At 43.3% G+C, this 20,960-nt stretch overlaps 1 protein-coding gene across 1 annotated transcript in view; it reads right to left on the bottom strand.

Moving 5' to 3' along the window:
• The window catches only part of LOC130275784 (nuclear pore membrane glycoprotein 210-like), a 133,689-nt gene that overhangs the window by 12,330 nt on the left and 100,399 nt on the right, over positions 1–20,960 (bottom strand). The window contains exons 33-35 of the mRNA XM_056524189.1: positions 13,582–13,718; positions 8,699–8,822; positions 1,439–1,585 (exon numbers count right to left, since the gene is read on the bottom strand). Of these exons, the coding sequence (XP_056380164.1) occupies positions 1,439–1,585; positions 8,699–8,822; positions 13,582–13,718 (408 nt within the window). The remainder of the gene's footprint in view (positions 1–1,438; positions 1,586–8,698; positions 8,823–13,581; positions 13,719–20,960) is intronic.

Raw genomic sequence — 20,960 nt, 5'->3', positions numbered from 1 at the left:
CACAGGTGGATGGCAACTAGTTTTGCGTCAGCCGATGCTTCTTCCGGCCAGGTGTACACAGTGCAATAAAGGATCGGTTTCTTTGGGATATCCTAGTGGTGAGTGCGATTCATTCCTTATCTTCTTCACTATCACAGATTTGTAAATGAAAATAATAGTGAGAAGGGAAAGGAGAGGGCACACAAAGAGGTTACTTCACCTTAATTATGGTGCAGCAAGCAAAGTATCGGCAACCTAAATAGTCGTCTCCTGCGGGGTGCACATACGAGAAGTGAAGTATCAAATCTAATACAAGGAAGAAAACATATGCGCACTCACCGCTCAGCGGAGACAATTCGGTGTAGGGGTCCGGTTAACGGGTAGCTGGATCACGGCATCAGCGCAGGTGTAACCTGCGCTGATGCTGTGATCCAGCTACCCGTTAACCAGACCCCTACACCGAATTGTCTCCGCTGAGCGGTGAGTGCACGTATGTTTTCTTCCTTGTATTAGATTTGTAAATGACTTCTATTAAAAAATCTTTACCCTTCCAGTACTTTATTAGCAGCTGTATTCTACAGAGGAAATTCTTTTCTTTTTGAATTTCTTTTTTGTCTTGTCCACAGTGCTCTCTGCTGACACTTCTGTCTTTGTCAGGAACTGTCTGGTTTGCTATGGGGATTTTCTCCTGCTCTAGACAGTTCCTGATATGGGCATCAGGTGTCAGCAGAGAGCACTGTGGACAAGACAAAAAAGAAATTCAAAAAGAAAATAATTTCCACTGTAGCATACAGCTGCTAAAAAGTACTGGAAGGGTAAAGTTTTTTTTTTTAATAGAAGTAATTTACAAGTCTGTTTAACTTTCTGGCACTAGTTGATTTAAAAAAAGAAAAACATTTCCGGAGTACCCCTCTAAGTCTAAACCAATGAGCCCACAATATTATGTCTACTGTTGACTAGACACATGATGGACTTTTTTATTTAATAATGGGTGCTGACAGAATTTAAAAGTGGTGAAGAACTTGAAGTGTCTTTCTAAAATTACCCGGCAGCTGCTCTACACCCTGCATGCACTGAGTGACATGTCTTCCTATCTGTACATAGGGAAAGACAAGTCACTCAGTGCTTGCAGGGCAGAGAGCAGGTACTGGCCCCAATGACTACTTACCTTGGTCCTGGCAGCATTTTTAAACTAGGATTTCTCTGAAAAATCATTGTAAATCCTAGCATGCCGGGATTACGTTGCTTGCACCAGTTTTATGTTGCCCATAATTTAGGCAACATCAAACTGGTGACAGCTTCTGTGAGCTATACAACTAAGCCACCACTGGTACCCCTAGGCTCAGCCACTTGTTACCAGCTGAAGATTAGTGTCAAGGACTGGTGCTGATGAAAAAGGCTGAAACCAATGCCATACCAAATAAAACAGCAAGTCTATTAAATTACAAAACCAACGTACCTGTTTCTACATCAAATCCTGTTTTAACAGAAAATAATTCAGGAGGTGGAACATCAGGACTGTGATCTTTAAAGTGCAGATGGCAATGGATAAGACTTTCTGGGTGAAGCTCTTGAATTGCTTCTATCTGGCCAGAAGAACATTCCCCTGAAAGTTATAAAAATATTAATAGACACCAGTGTTAAAGGGGTATTCCAGGAATTTTCTCTATTTGACTATGCTACAGGGGCTGTAAAGTTAGTGTAGATCATAATATAGTGTCTGTACCTGTGTGTGACGGTTTTCTCACAATTCTTCTGTGATTTTCACCTCACTATTTATTTTTACCAGCATACAAAATTACTGTTGTCTCAGATTTTTCCCAGCTTGCAATGCGGCCGAGACCTGACTCCCTAGTCAGCTGATGACAGGGAGCCTGTCTGTTTCAGTAGGTGGAGGGATCAATCTGCAACTAATGCAACAGCTGTAGGCACCCTGATTGAAAACCACAGGTCTGCAGCTCATTTATGTTTCAATGGGTGGGGTGGCTGATGTGTGAGAGGGAGGAAAATGGCATTGTGGGATTTGTAGTCAAAAAACATAAGTCAAACAGGAAATACAAGTTCACAAAAAAGGTAGCCACAGTGTTATGGTAATCTCATGACATAGCCATATAGCCCCAAGACAAGCGCAGATCCTTCCTAAGCATGTCATCACTGTCTGCAGGTACGTACTAAAATCACATTATGGTGGAGAATCCCTTTAACCTAAGCCAGTGTTTCCCAACCAGGGTGCCTCCAGCTGTTGCAAAACTACAACTCCCAGCATGCCCGGAGAGCCTTTGGCTGTCCGGGCATGCTGGGTGTTCTAGTTTTGCAACTGCTGGAGGCACCCTGGTTGGGATACATTGACCTAAACCCATTATCGAAACAGAGAAAACAAATCACTTGTTGCTGTGCGGCTCTCGACAACCTTATTAAAAATGTGTTAAACTGACGTCTTTAGGAATTTTCTGCACAAACCCAATGGGTAATACCGAAAAAGATTTTAGCTAGTAAAACCAGCTTTGGTTGCTTTAGAGCTGAAGCTGCTATTGTATTTTTTAAAAAGCCTCCAGTACAGGAAGTCAGAACAATTATGGATGTCATTTTATACTCTGCTAACGGAATGTAAGTGCTTTCTTTGGATATACTGTAGTGGCATGTCAGACATTGAAATCCTTTGTGTATATGATGCTGAAGAAAAGAATGTGTATTCGGTTTTCTAAAAAAAAAAAAAAAAAAAAAAAGACATCCGGTGAATGGTTATCATTGCCACTTCAGACGCCCTATTAACAATCAAAAATTTTTTTTTTTAAAGTCCCCCAATTTGCTCCTTTTCTGGCCAAGACGTAAAAGCAATAAAAAGGATCTTGCAAGATAAACCAAGCTGGAATAGACACATCAGCTTGAAGAAAAGGTCCTTCACATTCTGTTCTTTCACTGCTGTGGCATTCTCCATTCATATACTGTCGCTGAGTAAACAAGCTGGAATGAGAACAACCAATTTTATGACCCACTGAAAAAAGGTACCAGCGGGGGAGTTCAGTCATCTGTCTGTATCTGTTCTGGACCTGCAGATAGTAATAGCACTTACAACGAGAAAAGTCTTTAAAAGAGGTACTCCGCTGGAAAACTTTTGTTTAACCAGCTGATGCCAGAAAGTTAAACAGATTTGTATATTACTTCTATTTAAAAATCTTAATCCTTCCAGTACCCATCAGCTGCTGTATGCTCCACAGGAAGTTCTTTTCTTTTTGAATTTCCTTTCTGCCTGACCACAGTGCTCTCTGCTGACACCTCTGTCCATTTTATGAACTGTCCAGAGTAGGAACAAATCCCCATAGCAAACCTATCCTGCTCCTGACAGTTCCTGACATGGACAGAGGTGTCAGCAGAGAGCACTGTGGTCAGAAAGAAAAGAAGTTCAAAAAGAAAAAAAGAGCTTCCTATGGAGCATACAGTGGCTGATAAGTACTGGAAAGATTAAGATTATTTAATAGAAGTAATTTACAAATCTGTTTAACTCTCTGGCACCAGTTGATTTAAAAAATAAAAAAAATATAAAAAGTTTTCCATTGGAGTACCCCTTTAACCCCTTCATGACCCAGTAAATTTTGATTTCTGGCTCACATTTTTTCCTCCTTACATTCTAAGACCGATAACTTTTTTTATTTTTCGACTGACAAAGTTGCATTAGGGCCTATTTTCTGCGTGACGAGTTGGACTTTCCACTGGTATATATTTTTTTTTTTAAATCATACAATGTATTACAAAGCCAGGAAAAAATTATATGCAGGGCAAAATTGAAAAAAAATTATGGGATTGCACAATTTTGTAGGTCAATAATTTTTTAGAGTTAAAAATACGGTAAATCTGACATTCCGTCTTTATTCTAGGAGTCAGTATGATTCCAATGATACCAAACTTGAATAAAAAAAAATTAGACCTTGAAAAAAAAAAAAAAAAAAACTATAACTTTTATTTTTCCACCTACGGATGTGTGTTAGGGTTTGTTTTTGTGCCACGAGCTGTAGTTTTTAATGGTACCACTTATGTGTAGTTCTGGCTTTTTGATCACTTTGGTACAGTGTTTTATTTTTATAAAAATGAGAAAAGGGGGTGATTAGAATTTTTATTAGGGGAGGGATTATTTTATTTTATTTTTTTTAAACATTTTTAAAAACTTTTTAATTTTGTTACACTTTTTGGCCCCCCTTAGGGGCCTATCATAAGCCATCATCAGCTATTGCATTTTATTGATCTATAAAATCTGTGCTCGATTGCTAAGGGCTGCCCACCCGACCCATGATGTACATGTATGCCATGTGTCAGGAAGGGGTTAAGTGGACATTACTGATTTTAAAGATGAATGCATCTATTTCCTTTTCAGACACAAGTGCACCTAATGCAATAAAGATGCTGCATACAATTTACTGGCTTCTTGCTACAGGTGGTCACAGAAAAAGTCACAGACTAACACTTTTACAGATTCGGCCTTCAGAAGACTTATAGTTAGCAAATAAAGCCAGGGGGACAGAGAGAAGATGCTGGGTGACTGCCTCCACGACATCTTTTAGAGTTGATCACACATCATTGTAAAAAGGTCATTCAGGCAGCATTGAGAGCAGTGCAAAAAAATTGCAAAAAAGGTGGTTTGCGGTGACGCTGCCTTGTGGCGATCAGAATGAAAGTTCAGTCTTATAGATAAAATCAAATTTATTGTTACATAAACTGAGATGTAGACATGCAAAACGCGTTTCGGGGGTAAGTTCCCCTTTTTCAATTGCAGAAATTACAATTGTAATTTCTGCAATTGAAAAAGGGGGAACTTACCCCCGAAATGCGTTTTGAATGTCTACATCTCAGTTTATGTAACAATAAATGGGATTTTATCCATAAGATCTCCACAAGGCAGCGCCACCACAGACCACCTTTTTTGAAATTTTTTTGCACTGCTCTCAAGATTACTGCTGGCCTCATACCGAGTACCCGGCTGGACCCTGCAGGCTGCAGCCTGAGATCATCTGACCCCACATGGAGGGGTGATATGCACGTATCGAGCAGTACCCCAGGTGAGTACACTAGCATTGGGGTTGTAGACTGGGATCATCCCACTGAATTACGCGAGGCGCTATCCTCTCCCTTTCTTTTTTTTTCTCCTTTCTACATTCAGGCAGCATGACACTGATACGTTCCTTTTAAACCAGGGCTCGACAAATTTGTTTTGAATCCAGGAGGCAGCAAATAAAAGTAGGAGCCAGGATTTCTTTTAAAGATTTTTTAGTTTTTGTAACATAAGCTGAAGTTTTTATTTTTATACATTTTTTTTTTTTTTTTTTTACCAGTACCACTTTTGCGTAGTATTGACTTTTTATGTTTTTTGGATATGACCAAAAGTCATACATTTTCCCAATAGACTGAGGGGGGGAAAGGAATGTGATGTTTATTTTTTTATTTGGAAAGTGGGAAGAAAGGGAATTGTCTTATATTTTGAAAAACTTTTTTTTTTTTTCCTGTGAAAATTAAAAGAGAAAAAGAGAGCAAACAGAACAAGCCCAGTGAAGTGGATGAGCCATCCTCCATAAGTGTTCATCTACTTATTACAATTTAGAAACACAATTGATTCTAAGATCTCAGGGTGACTCAACCAACGTCACTAAAAACTAAAGCGCACTCAATGAGCCCTTACAGACGGTATCGGGTGCTTTGTAGAGTGCAAACAGAAGGTAAAGCAGGACACATCCATTACACTTGTGTGTGTGCATGTAATCGATCGTTCTGTACAGAAAGAGCAAACTAAAGTCTTCCACTAATGTAATAGAGAAATGGTTCATAAAGCAAATTTGTCCAACACTTACAATTATTGGAAAAAATCGTATCGCAATGGTGGAAGGCCTCTGCTATTCACACTAACAGGACTGCCAGGCATTGGATTTGTGCGCCATTTTGGTGAGTTAAATTGTCTATTACATACCAACATTTGTAATCCTGCCAAAGATATGTTTCTCTCTCAATATATAGCTAAAGCCCTTATGTGATCAGCCCTAACTTTATGTACTTTATAAGACCACACTACTGTCTTCAATAATGCAATGGGGAAATCATTAAAGGGGTACTCCACTGGGCAGCATTCAGAACTAAAATGTTTCAAACACTTTCTGCGCTGTGGGGGGTCGGCCATGCCCCTCGTGGTGTCACGACCACGCACCCCCCCCAATGCAAGTCTATGGGAGGGGGCGTGACAACGTCACGCCCCCTCCCACAGACTTGCATTGAGGGAGCGTGGTCGTGATGTCACGAGGGGCATGGCCGACCAATGCAGCGCAAAAAAAAGCGTTCAGAGCATTTCGTTCGGAATGCTGGCCAGTGGAGTACCCATTTAAACAAGTTCAAGGGGGGGGGGGGGGCCTGGATGTATTGAAGGATATATTATAGGTTATGAATACTAGATTATTTTGGGATCGATTGCTGATACAGGGATACTCCATTATTTGGAGTTGGGAAGGGGTTCTTCCTCTGATGGGGCAATTAGCGCCTGCCTTATAAGAGGTTTCTGCCTTCCTGTGAATCAACACAGTAGGGTTATAGGTTTAACATGATATACTTGTCTTTTTTTCATCCTTATAAACTATGTACTGTGCAAGAACCTGCTGTACCAAGGTTAGTTACAACAATCGGTGCACTGGTCGTTCTAATTTACTATGGGCAAGGGAGGAGAGCCTTCACAAAAGATAAAACATTACTCATATCTCAAATAATACAGTCTGCATGACGTCAAATTCTAGAGATGATTATGAATTCCCAATGAAACCAAAGTAAATAATTTTAAGCTAAAACAATATTATGCATAATGCAAACTATATAGTAACTATATTTTAAGTCCTCTGAAGTCTTTAAAAGCAGAAAGACTTTTTCCAAATGATGCCAACATAATGTAGACATATTCTTAATGTTAATTATTAGCTAATTTCTGTGGAATTACTATCTTAAAAAGCAGAGACTGTTAAATTTAGAAAATTGCAAAGGTTTTAAAATTTTTGGCAAACTTTGGGGGTTTTCACAAATATTAGCTGAAGGTATTGACCAAAAATCGCCACTAACAAAGTACAACATTGTCACAACAAAAGAAATCTCAGAACCAGATAAAGTGTGCCTGTCAAATCCCACAAAAAATGTAATATGTTACTCATTATCCTGATAATGTACATTAACTTTTATGCATCTTTTCATTAGTGCACAGTGTTAGAAATCATCTTAGGGGAAGGGGAGGGGGTCCCCTTAGAAATCATCTTAGGGGAAGGGGAGGGGGTCCCCTTAGAAATCATCTTAGGGGAAGGGGAGGGGGTCCCCTTAGAAATCATCTTAGGGGAAGGGGGGGTCCCCTTAGAAATCATCATAGGGGAAGGGGAGGGGGTCCCCTTAGAAATCATCTTAGGGGAAGGGGGGGGGGGTCCCCTTAGAGATCATCTTAGGGGAAGGGGAGGGGGTCCCCTCCCTTGTGATGGTGAGAGGTGATTGGTGTTCCTGCTCATGCAGCCTTGTCCATGAGCCATTGCTTGTCCATACCAAGGACAAGCTGATGCTGCAGCAGGACTCAAGTGTTAACATTTTTTAAAGAACCATATTACAAAAGGTCTTTAATTTTCAATAGTAACAACATAAGTTTTTGTATCTGACAGTGCCCATTTAAAGCATCCCAAAATGATTAGTGCTTAAAAGGGAGACAGGTTAAAATGGGCTTTGGTCCTTAAAGGCAAAATAGCCCACAACATTGAAGGGGTACTCTGGTGGAAAACAAATGTTTTCAAATTAAATGGTGCCAGAAAGTTAGACATGTTTGTAAATTACTTTTAATTAAAAAATCTTAACCCTTCGAATACTTATCAGCTGCTGAATACTACAGAGAAAGTTTAGTTGTTCTTTTCTTTCTGACCATAGTGCTCTCTGCTGACACCTCTGTCCATGTCAGGAACTGTCCAGAGCAGGAGCAAATCCCTATAGCAAACCTCTCCTGCTCTGGACAGTTCACAACACTGACCAAAGTGGTGTTAACAGAGAGCACTGTTGTCAGACAGCAAAATAAAAAAAAAAAAAAAAGAGTTTTTCACCAGAGTACCCCTTTAATAGATGCTGTATGCTCCAGACTAAGTTGTATTGTTCTTTTTAGTCTGACCACAGTGCTATCTGATGACACCATCTGTGTCAGGAACTGTCCATAGCAGAAGCAAATCCCCATAGCAAACCTCTCCTGCTCTAGACAGTTCCTGACACAGACAGAGGTGGCAGCAGAGAGCACTGTGGTCAGACTGGAAAGAACTACACAACTTCCTCTGGAGCATACAGCAGCTGATAAGTACTGGAAGGGTTACCTTTTTTTCTTTTTTTTTTTAAATAGTAATTTACAAATCAGTTTAAACTTTCTGGCACCAGTTGATTTGACCCCCCCCCCCCCCCACTAGAGTACCCCTTTAGTGGATCACAATAGAGCAACCACAAAAAACAACCAACACCAACCACAACATATTATATTATATATATATATTAAACACACACATAATTATATACACACACACACATATATAATTAAAAAAATATTTTTTAAAGAAAATATCCATACAGGTTTAATGTTGGTTGGAATAAAAACTGTCAGACAGAAAAAAGACATTTTCTAATAATGTTTGCAATACCTGCTAAGGCCTTTCATCCAGAAAATTGTACGAGAACCATTTGTCCCATTTACCTTTCAAATTGTTGCCATTTTCCCCGATCTCAACTAGGAATTTATGAATCTTTGCAGACTGCAAATTGATTTTCTCTCCATTTCCATCCACAACTCGCGTTCTCTGTGGAGAGTGTATTAACACCTGAAAAATAGAAGAAAAAAAAAAAATGAAATAAAGGTTTGAATATTAGATAGACAAATATATTGAAATAGCAAACATCATGCAGAGCATATACATTCATTTAACCCCTTAAGGACGCAGGACGTAAATGTACGTCCTGGTGAGGTGGTACTTAACGCACCAGGACGTACATTTACGTCCTAAGCATAACCGCGGGCATCGGAGCGATGCCCGTGTCATGCGCGGCTGATCCCGGCTGCTGATCGCAGCCAGGGACCCGCCGGCAATGGCCGACGCCCGCGATCTCGCGGGCGTCCACCATTAACCCCTCAGGTGCCGGGATCAATACAGATCCCGGCATCTGCGGCAGTTCGCGATTAAAATGAACGATCGGATCGCCCGCAGCGCTGCTGCGGGGATCCGATCATTCATAACGCCGCACGGAGGTCCCCTCTCCTTCCTCCGTCCGGCTCCCGGCGTCTCCTGCTCTGGTCTGTGATCGAGCAGACCAGAGCAGGAGATGACCGATAATACTGATCTGTTCTATGTCCTATACATAGAACAGATCAGTATTAGCAATCATGGTATTGCTATGAATAGTCCCCTATGGGGACTATTCAAGTGTAAAAAAAAATGTAAAAAAATGTAAAAGTAAAAGTAAAAGTAAAAAAAAAGTGAAAAATCCCCTCCCCCAATAAAAAAGTTAAACGTCCGTTTTTTCCTATTTTACCCCCAAAAAGCGTAAAAAACATTTTTTATAGACATATTTGGTATCGCCGCGTGCGTAAATGTCCGAACTATTAAAATAAAATGTTAATGATCCCGTACGGTGAACGGCGTGAACGAAAAAAAATTTTAAAAGTCCAAAATTCCTACTTTTTTAATACATTTTATTAAAAAAAATTATAAAAAATGTATTAAAAGTTTTTTATGTGCAAATGTGGTATAAAAAAAAAGTACAAATCATGGCGCAAAAAATGAGCCCCCATACCGCCGCTTATACGGAAAAATAAAAAAGTTATAGGTCATCAAAATAAAGGGATTATAAACGTACTAATTTGGTTAAAAAGTTTGTGATTTTTTTTAAGCGCAACAATAATATAAAAGTATATAATAATGGGTATCATTTTAATCGTATTGACCCTCAGAATAAAGAACACACGTCATTTTTACCATAAATTGTACGGCGTGAAAACGAAACCTTCCAAAATTAGCAAAATTGCGTTTTTCGTTTTAATTTCCCCACAAAAATAGTGTTTTTTGGTTGCGCCATACATTTTATGATATAATGAGTGATGTCATTACAAAGGACAACTGGTCGTGCAAAAAACAAGCCCTCATACTAGTCTGTGGATGAAAATATAAAAGAGTTATGATTTTTAGAAGGCGAGGAGGAAAAAATGAAAACGTAAAAATTAAATTGTCTGAGTCCTTAAGGCCAAAATGGGCTGAGTCCTTAAGGGGTTAAATAGCCAGCATTTGAATATGTAGAGTAACATTTTCAGAGTGATTTACCTGCAGTGAATAGGATTACATTTTCAATAAAATCCATTTTTTTTTCTAGATCAAGAAATGCAAATCAAAACAAAAAGCAGAGGACTAAAAAACCATATTACTTGGATCTGTGACCACTAGAGATGAGCGAACTTACAGTAAATTCGATTCGTCACGAACTTCTCGGCTCGGCAGTTGATGTCTTTTCCTGCATAAATTAGTTCAGCTTTCAGGTGCTCCGGTGGGCTGGAAAAGGTGGATACAGTCCTAGGAAAGAGTCTCCTAGGACTGTATCCACCTTTTCCAGCCCACGGGAGCACCGGAAAGCTGAACTAATTTATGCAGGAAAAGTCAGCAACTGCTGAGCCGAGAAGTTCGTGACGAATCAAATTTACTGTAAGTTCACTCATCTCTAGTGACCACATCAGACGGGCCGGCTTATAACTAGGAAGAAAAATCTCTCCCCCCTACTGGGTGTGCGTAAAGCCAACTACAAAAGCACCAGAGGGATCATCAGTCTGTGCTGCATTCTTCTCTGAATCATGGTTTGGATGGTATGAGAATTCTGGAGTCATAAGCTATTCTATGTTGTTGACCAGTGGTCTTCAACCTGCGGACCTCCAGATGTAGTGAAACTACAACTCCCAGCATGCCCGGACAGCTGTTGGCTGTCCGGGCATGCTGGGAGTTGTAGTTTTGCAACATCTGGAGGTCCGCAGGTTGAAGACCACTGTTGTAGACCAATGGTCTGTAAACTTTGGCTCTCCAGATGTTGCAAAGCTACAACTCCCGGCATGCCTGGACAGCAGTTGGCTGTCTGAACACGGTGGGAATTGTAGTTTTGTAACATCTGGAGGCACACTGATCTAAGGACTGGAGATATGCAAGATAACAGTGATCAATGGGACAGGTGTTTTTAAGCTAACTGAGCATGCTGATAGTAGTACAGCATGCTGAGAGTTGTAGTTCTGCAACATCTGGAGGGCCACAGTTTGGAGACCACTGTAGTGGACAAAACCATACCACCATGCATTAGCCTTTAATTGTTGCTATTTAATATCTATTTATATTTCATATCTAATCTAATCTATTCATGATTATATATCATATCTAATTATCTACCGTATATACTCGAGTATAAGCAGAGTTTTTCAGCATGATTTTTCGTGCTGAAAACACCCCCCCTGGCTTATACTCGAGTGAACTCTCTGCCCTCAGTGGTCTTCAACCTGCGGACCTCCAGAGGTTTCAAAATTACAACTCCCAGCAAGCCGCAGTGTCATCATCCCCCTTTCATCATCTCACACCCCCCTTCATCATCCCCTTGTCATCATCCCACATCCCCCCCTTCATCATCCCCTTGTCATCATCCCCTCCCCCCTTCATCATCCCCTTGTCATAATCCCACCCAGGTTTCAAAACTACAACTCCCAGCAAGCCCGGGCAGCCGATTGCTGCCCGGGCTTGCTGGGAGTTTTAGTTTTGAAACATCTGGAGATCCGCAGGTTGAAGACCACTGTATCAGACATTGACAAGCGGTGATGATGAAGGTGGTGGTGGTGGGGGGGGGGGGGAGGCTGATGACATGTGGTGATGATGACAAGGGGATGATGAAGGGGGGTGTGGGATGATGACAAGGGGATGATGAAGGGGGGGTGTGGGATGATAAGGGGAGGATGAAGGGGGGGTGGGATTATGACAAGGGGATGATGAAGGGGGGAGGGGATGATGACAGGGGGATGATGAAGGGGGGAGGGGATGATGACAGGGGGATGATGAAGGGGGAGGGGATGATGACAAGGGGATGATGAAGGGGGGGGGGGTTTGGGATGATGACAAGGGGATGATGAAGGGGGGTGTGGGATGATGAAGGGGGGGATGATGACAGGCGGTGATGATGAAGGGGGGATGATAACAGGCGGCGATGATGAAGGGGGGATGATGACAGGCAGTGATGATGAAGGGGGGATGATGACAGGGGTGATGATGAACGGGGTGTTAATGACGGGGGTCTGGATGATGACAGGGGGGATGATGTATTTCCCACCCTAGGCTTATACTCGAGTCAATAACTTTTCCTGGGATTTTGGGGTAAAATTAGGGGCCTCGGCTTATATTCGGGTCTGCTTATACTCGAGTATATACGGTAATCTATTTATGAATATCAAAATTTTTTGTTAGCAACAGGTACACTTTAAATTATTAAATTCAAGTATGTCCATGGAAAGCTAAAGATACTGTTCGCATACCTAGTTCCAGTGAATACAGATGGGCAGTCATGCGAATTGTCCAATCTAAGGGTAAGTTCACACATACAGGATCCTGCGCAGGATTTATAACTGCAGATTAGAAGCTGTGCTCAATCATTTAGTTTACATTGAAATCTGCAGCAAAAAATCCTGTTCATCAAATCTGCGGACGTGTGAACGTACCCTTAGTATAGAAAATCTATATAGCAGAGGTGTGAATTTAGAACAGAGAAAGAAGAGAATAGTTTTCAGATGCAGCATGTATAAGTATATAACTGTATGCAGGGGGTTAAGGCTGTCCATATGCATTAGGGTTGGAACACAGAAGCACACGTTGCGATCCGCTGCATATTTTCTGCAGCACAAAAAAAAAAAAAAATGCCAAAGCCAGAAGTAGATCCATCTGAAAGGGGAAATATCAAGGAAGCAGTTTTCCTTCCCCTTCCCTTTGGATTCCCTTCTAATACCACCGTCCTTGATATTTCTCCTTCCATTAGGATCTAGTTCTGTCTTGCAATTAATGTAGTTCATTCATGTAAATACATTTAATTGAGAATTACTGTAATAGACAAGTAAATTGCTATTTAATGGAGAATAAAAGCATATACAAAAAACAGGTCCAAAGACCCGACAAATCCACATATTTTTACTGCAGATTTCATTCGGCAGATTTTGCTGCCTATTGACATCAACGGGTAGCAAAATTTGCTGCAAAAAAAATATGCACATATGATTGTACCCTAATTCCTGGTATATAAAATGTTATTCTAGTGATATACAGCACAGTTCTATACTATAACCATTGTGCACACCTACCTGAATCCAAGACACCTACAATGTGATAACCATTACAGACTGCAAACACTCAGCTTCTACTGCAGTTCTCAGTTCATTGTACTAACAAAAGAGGGGAACAGTGGACAACTGCCCCTCCCCAGATTTAGAGTAGTTGAAGTTTAGCTCCATATTTATATACGTCATAATGATCAGAGAGTTTAGATGACATTGGTCAAAGATCATGATAACAAGTTTATTACCTCTCGGTATGTCTTCAGTAGGCCAGGAATTTCATAATACACGGTAACCAGTCCAGATTCTCTTGCTAAAGCAGCACCAGACTTGGGGTCGATCTGAAGATGTGCACTAGAAGAAGAGCTCCATGTCCCGGTCAAGCCTGTTCGACAGGAAAAAAATATAAAATAAATGAAAATAAAATAAAAAATTTTTTAGGATATGGTAGCCAAACCTAATATATCCCCTACCTTTTCTTCATAACCCCTTAATGCTCCATTATGTATATACACATCATGGAGCTGTTATAGGTGTACTGGGAGGTCTTGCCAATTGAGTCCGCTCCATACCCGGTGGCTTTAAGCAGCCCAGAGCCACCACAGAGCGATCTGTACTGAAAGCTATTAACCCTTTAGATGCCGCTGTCAAAGCAGACAGCAGCAATTCAATGGCTGCTCTATCCATCATTGGTGGTGCTGTCGTTCAGATCTGCTCCAGGCAACGTGATCACGGGGAGCAGATCCATTATCTGGACAACCAGAGGCCTTTGTTGCTGGGCCTACTAAGTGTGAAAATGGTCACATTGATCGTAGAGTATATTTCTGTAGATACAATGCATCACTTATCCTTTCCTCCACATGTTACAGCCTGTATTACAGTTTAAAGCTGCAATCACAATTCTGCATGCCTGTGCAGAGCAGGATATGGGGATTCACTTTCCTTTTTAAAGCAGGGATGGCCAAACCGCGGCTAACCGGTTGCATAAGGCTCTTTTCCTAGGTGCCATGTGACTCACAGCTCATCTTCAGCCCCAAACCCGTCTGAAAGTTAAGACCTGTCGCTGACAATTTAAGACCTGCACCATTTTAACGATGGAGTGGCTGCTGGGAGCAGACGGGACGCACACAGGCACATCAACAACATGTCCCTATCTCTGCTCTACTACTATTTGGTGGGAAGGAAAGAGGAGAACGCAAAGCTGTATGGGGATAGGTGCCTATATGGGGGTGGCAATATTAGGGCCCATTCACTGTTACTGTAGTTAAATCTGAAGAGTCTATTGAATTGGTCTCTTATGTTGCAGCTTGATGTAGAAACAACTTACTGCCCACAACATTGTAAGAGCTCTGCTGATCAATTGTGAATGTATCTGTTGTACACAACAATGTATAAAGGGCTTTAGACTTTATTGGAGGCTGGACCTCCAGATAATTTATATACACAGTTATTTTGATGATAAAAAAAAAATAAAATTTATTTTTTTTTTTAAATAATATGAAACATAAAGCAAATCTCATTTCTATTTGCAGGGCAGTGGAATACAATATGTTGTGTTTTATTAACAGCCAATTCAGATAGTGAAGGGCAGACTGGGAGGAGTGTCAACGACAGAACTATGAGAAATGCCCACACTATTGTTACTCTTACATATCATGGAGAAACATTTACATCCATGGTAGTGTATGATACAAGTGGCTTCTTTTTTACAGCTGTGTTGCTCAGTGCTGCTATAAAAGCATTGCTTATGGCCTTTGGTAGTAGATCTTCTGAATAAGGGTCTATTCACACGGCAGAATTTCTGCTTGCGGAATTCTTCCTAAAATTAAAGCCCATAGACTTCTATGGGATTCCGGACTAAAATTTACACTTCTGAATTTCCGCTTGCGGAAATTCAGAAGTGTGAATGGGAGTGTGGAATCCCATAGAAGTCTGTGGGCTTTAATTTGAGGCGGCGTTCCACAAATGGAAATTTTGCAGTGTGAATAGACCCCAAGAGGTAAGCAGAATCTTTACCATACAATTCTCTTCCTCTAGCCAATGACTATATTGGTTTTCAAGTCATGTACCAGAATGTGCGCACAGGTCTCAGTGGTGTGAATGCTAAAACACTTTTCCTATTAGTTCTCTAAAGAGCAACACAGTGATGCAAAGCTACACAAGATAAGTGGAAAAAAAATGAAGATATAATAGTATAATTAGTCAATTGTCAGATCGAGGTTCTGCAACATATTTTGTGCGGCTAACCTAAAGGTATTGCAATGAAAACCATCACATTCAGCAGGTGAATTATGATTTTGGTCAAGTTACAGAGACATTGTTATCGATACAGCAAAGGCCACTAGGAAAGACTCATCAAATATACTGCATATACTTTTCTAATACTTTTAGATAAATCTAAACCACCAGCTGAAAAGAACCAAAACGTTGAAAATATAATGAAAACATGATGCATTGTATTCCCAAACTGCATTCACAGTTTTGCCAGTGGCTACTGGAGCCGATCAAGATTTTAAAGAGTAGAGTGACAGCAAAAGTTTTTACGAATTACAACTTTTCCAGCCATTTAGAACACAAAATAAGCCAACACACCACACACACACACACTAGCCCCCGTTTTCTCTCAGGGTACGTGCACACTTCGTAATTTCAGGTAGAATCACACTCCTATTGATGCAAATGGAATTTACGCGACTATGTTCACACAATATAATTTCAGTGTGTAAATTGATGACACTGTTCGAAATTACATTTTTTTTTTATTTTTATTTTTTTACGCCAGACACCAACATGCAATTTCCTAATACAATGTAATGCCCTGCAATGCATTCTGGTGGACTTGAACTGGACTGAGCTGAAGCAAAAACCCAGTGCATTCAATTAAAGGGGTTGTGCGCTGCCCTGCAGTTCGGAGCTCAGCTCACAGCATCCTGAAGTTCATTACTCCGAACGCTGTGTGCGGCCTTCCGTGTTCGCAGCCGCTGGGCGTGACGTTCCGCCCGCCCCCTCAACGAGAGTCTATGAGAAGGGGGCGTGACAGCGGTCGCGCCCCCCTTCCCATAGACTTTGGTAGAGGGGGCGGGCATGACGTCACGAGGGGGCGGGCGAGACGTCATGAAGGGGCCGGGCGTGACGTCACGCCCGGCGGCTGCGAACACGGAAGCCCGCACACAGCGTTCATGAACACAGAAGCCTGCACACAGCGTTCGGAGTAATGAACTTCCGGACGCTGTGAGCTGAGCTCCGAACTGCAGGGCAGTGCACAACCCCTTTAAATAGGCACTGTCAGATACAAAAACTTTTGATATGTTCTAAAGCATGCAAAACCAATAGGTTTTGCAACTGCTTTCATTAGAAAGTTTTCAGTATTTCATACTGAAAAAGCCAGTCAAACAACTGCCCCCCCTGCCTGCTTGGACACATACTAGTCCTGCTGTGTCCATGCGTCATCACCTATGTCATGGACACACTTCCTTGATTGACAGCTGTGAGCGCAGGGCTCACAGCTGGAGGAAAAATCCTCCCACTGTCAGCTTGTGTCCCGCTACTGTCAGTGAGGACAAGCTGGGAGTTGTAGTTTTGCCAATACTAGGGTAGATGGGAGCAGACAGCATACTGAGGGAGGGGGCGGAGACCTGCACAGTGAGGCCACGTCCCCTCCCTTTGAGAGGAATTCAGACTAGTGAGCCAATTTGACTATGCTACGGGGCTGTAAAGTTAGTGTAGTTCATAATATAGGGTCTGTACCTGTGTGTGATGGTGGCCTCAGAATTTTAATGTGATTTTCACCCCAATATTTATTTTTAAAGGCATACTAAATTACTCAGGTCTCGGGATTTCCCAGGTTGCAGTGCGTGGAGTCCTGACATCACTAGTCAGTTGTGCAAAGGAAGCCAGTCCTGCTTCAATGGGTGGGAGAGAGAGAATTTTACAATAGCTGTAGGCACCCTGATTAGAAAACACTGATCGTTTTTTTTGCGTATTTGTGCTGCAATGGATGGCTGATGTGTGGGAGTGAGGAATGCAACTACACACTTACAAGCATCCACTATGAGATGTGTAGTTTAAGAGACCAAACTGCAACAGGAAATACCTAGTTCACAAAAAGATAGCAGGCATGTACTAAAATCACCTTATGATTGATAACCCCTTTAACATCTTACCCCTTATCCACAGGATAGGGGATAAGTGTCTGATCATGGGGGGGCCAAATGCTAGCACCCTGCTGCGATATTCTGCCTGGTGCCCTGGCCCTTCCCATGCATAGAGTTATGTCGACCATTGCAAGGGAGCAATAGCCGACACGCCCCACACCATGCATCTCTATGGGAGAGCTGGCGATACAGGGTTTGTGTATTTATGGCGTAGAGGGGGCGTGTCGACCACAGCCTCCTGTACGGAGCGGAGGCCGTTGTGTGCATGGGAAGAGCGAGGGTACCAGGCAGGAGATCGCAGAGAGTACCAGCAGTTGTCACTTATCACGTGGATTTAGTACTGTTAATACTGGAGTTCCCCCTTTAAATTACTGCACTGGTTCTTGCTTCAGCTCAGTCCAGTTCAAGGCCCCAGGATATCACAGGGGGCCCCAGTGGTTGGACCTCCCGCCATCAGATATTTATCCCCAATCTAAAGGTTAAGACCCAAGTAAATGAGGCAGAGCTGCAGGACCAGACACTGCCACAAAAGAATACAGTGGTCACTCAAGTTACACTATTAATTGGTTCCAGGACGACCATTGTATGTTGAAATCATTGTATGATGAGACCATAACTCTATGGCAACCTGGTAATTGGTTCTAAAGCCCCAAAATGTGATCCAAAAATAGGAAAAGTAAGAAAAATAATTAGATAAATACAGATAAAGCAAGTCCTTACATAGAAAGTTAGTGATTTACAGCTCCCAGCAGATCTTTCTGTCTATGTAGAGGACAGGAGCTTCTTCAGGGCCCTGTACATTATACATAAAGTCCTAAAAAAAGTAGATTTTTGGACTTACCGTAAAATCTCTATCTCTGAGTTTCTATTGGGGGGGGGGACACAGGACCATAGGTATTAGGGATCGACCGATATAGTTTTTTTTAGGGCCGATACCGATAATCGATGGAGGTTAGGGCCGATAGCCGATAATTTATACCGATATTCTGGTATAAGTTATCGGCTATTTATCCCCCCCCTCGACACCGCTGCAGGTCATTGATTTAAAGCGGGCGCTTTAAATCAATGCACTGCAGTGGCTTTTGCGGTGCCATAGGCTGCCGCCGCCACCACCCGCTTCTCTCCCCTACCTGTCAGTGTGGTCGGGGCCATCCATTCTTCCTTCCTGTAGTGTCCGGGGGCGTTCCGGGTGAAGGGTGAACCGGTCCGGGCTGTCCTTCTCCGGCGGTCATCTTCTCCACTCCGGGCAGGCTCCGGCCTAGTACGCTGCATAGACGCCGCTGCGCAGTGACGCCCGTGCGCAGCGACGCACCTGACGTCACAGCGTAGCGGCGTCTATGCAGCGTACTAGGCCGGAGCCTGCCCGGAGTGGAGAAGAGGACCCCCGGAGAAGGACAGCCCGGACCGGTTCACCCTTCACCCGGAAAGCCGCCGGACACTACAGGAAGGAAGGATGGATGGGCCGGACCACCCCATTACGGGTAAGTTTATTTAATTTTTTTATTGACTCGGAGGGTGGGGGAGGGGCCCGACCGGTATAGCGGTATGGGCAAAAATCCATACCGGTATACCGCCCAGCACTACGGTGGGGGGGGGCGATCGCGGTGCGGGCGGGGCATTATTGGCTTATCGGCAAGGTAATTGCTGATACCGATAATGCGCAAAATCGTGATTATCGGCCGATCATATCGGCCATACCGATAATCGGTCGATCCCTAATAGGTATATGTCGTTGCCGCTAGGAGGCTGACACTAGGCAAAAAACAAAAGTAGTCGGCTCCTTCCGGCAGGATATACCCGCCCCCTGAGCAACTCAGTTTTGTCCCAAAGCAGAAGGAGAACAGACTAAGAAATAAAGTCCAAACAAACCCAGATAAGAGAACAGACCGCAAAAAAAACACAGGTGGTCCAAGGGACCACGAGACCTGGACACGAAGCGAGGGACTTCCCTGTTCCGGCGCAACGCAAACAGATCCACGTCTGGTGTCCCCCAATGGTGACAAATTTTATCGAAGACTTCCGGGTGAAGGGAGCACTCGCCCAGGTGCGCGGTGGAGCGACTCAGGAAGTCCAACTCCCAATTGTCGATCCCGGGAATGTGCACTGACGAAATGGCTGGAACGTGAAATTCCACCCATAGGAGGATCTTCGACGCCTCCCTCATGGCCGCTGAGCTGCGGGTGCCTCCCTGGTGATTGATGTACGGCACGGCTGTGGCGTTGTCCGTCTGCACCCGGACTGGAAGGCCCCGAAGCAGGCAACTCCAATGCAGAAGGCACAGGAAGATCGCCCTGAGCTCCAGGATGTTGATGGGGAGCCCGGACTCCGACAGAGTTCAGCGGTCCTGGACCGTTTGGTCCTGAAAGACACTTCTCCAGCCAAGTAGACTCTCGTCCGTGGTCAGAACATGCCAATGGAGAGGCAGGAAGGAGCAACCCTCCCGGAGGAGGGGAGGACCGAAGCCACCAAAGGAGGGAGCAGCAAACTATGGGTGAAAGCCAGATTCCGTGGTGGAGAGACAAAGGAGATTTGTCCCACAGAGAGGATGGCCCACTGGAGGGGATGGTACCGAAATTGTGCAAAGGGAACCGTCTCCATAGAGGCCAACATGTTGCCCAGAACCGACATGCTGAAAGAAGCAAATCCCTGACAGGAGCTCTAGGAGCTTGTCCTCCAGAAGAGAGAGACGAGCAGCCACCGCGTTGAAGCGGATCTCAAGAAACACCAGGGATTGGGATGGACAGGTTGGATTTCGCATCATTGATGATTCAACCAAAACTGGAGAAGGTCTGTAGAGTGATGTTGAGGCTGACCTAATTCTGCTCCAGAGAGGGCCACTTGATAAGGAGGTCATCCAGATAGGGGAAAACTGAGACACCGAGAGTGGAGGAGGGCCACCACTGCCGCCAGAGTCTTGGTGAAGACCGAAGGGCAGAGCAACGAATTGAAAATGATCAGCAGGAACAGCGAAAAAATGCTGGTGGGCCGGAAAGATAGGGATGTCCAAGTAGGCATCCTGAATGTCCACGGAGGAGAGAAACTCCACCTAATCCATGGAGGAGACTACAGACCATAAGGATTCCATCCGAAAGTGCCGCAGTCGGACATGGCGGTTCATGAGTTTCAGATCAAGAATATGGCGAACTGCGCCGTCCTTTTTGGGAACAACGAAGAGATTTGAATAGAACCCTGAAAACCGTTTCCGAGGTGGGACCGGCACGATCACACCCTGGGACAGAAGGGCAAGCTGAAAAGTTGCAGCAAGAGCGGGAGATCGAGAAAGGGGGGGGGGGGGGTTGGCGTAAAAAACTATCCCAGGGGATAGAAGAGAATTCTATGCGATAGCCCTGGGATCTTGAACCCAAGCATCCTGAACTTGTGCCAGCCAGACGTCCAAAGAGGGACAGGCGACCCCCCCACCTGAGCGGAAGACTCGTATAGGGGCGCACCTTCAGACAGTCCCGGATTTGGAA

Source organism: Hyla sarda, chromosome 6, assembly GCF_029499605.1.
Source record: "Hyla sarda isolate aHylSar1 chromosome 6, aHylSar1.hap1, whole genome shotgun sequence".
In the NCBI taxonomy this organism is placed as follows: domain Eukaryota; kingdom Metazoa; phylum Chordata; class Amphibia; order Anura; family Hylidae; genus Hyla; species Hyla sarda.
The sequence above is the reverse complement of the archived record's forward strand: the minus strand, read 5'-3'. Positions and strand labels throughout refer to the sequence as shown.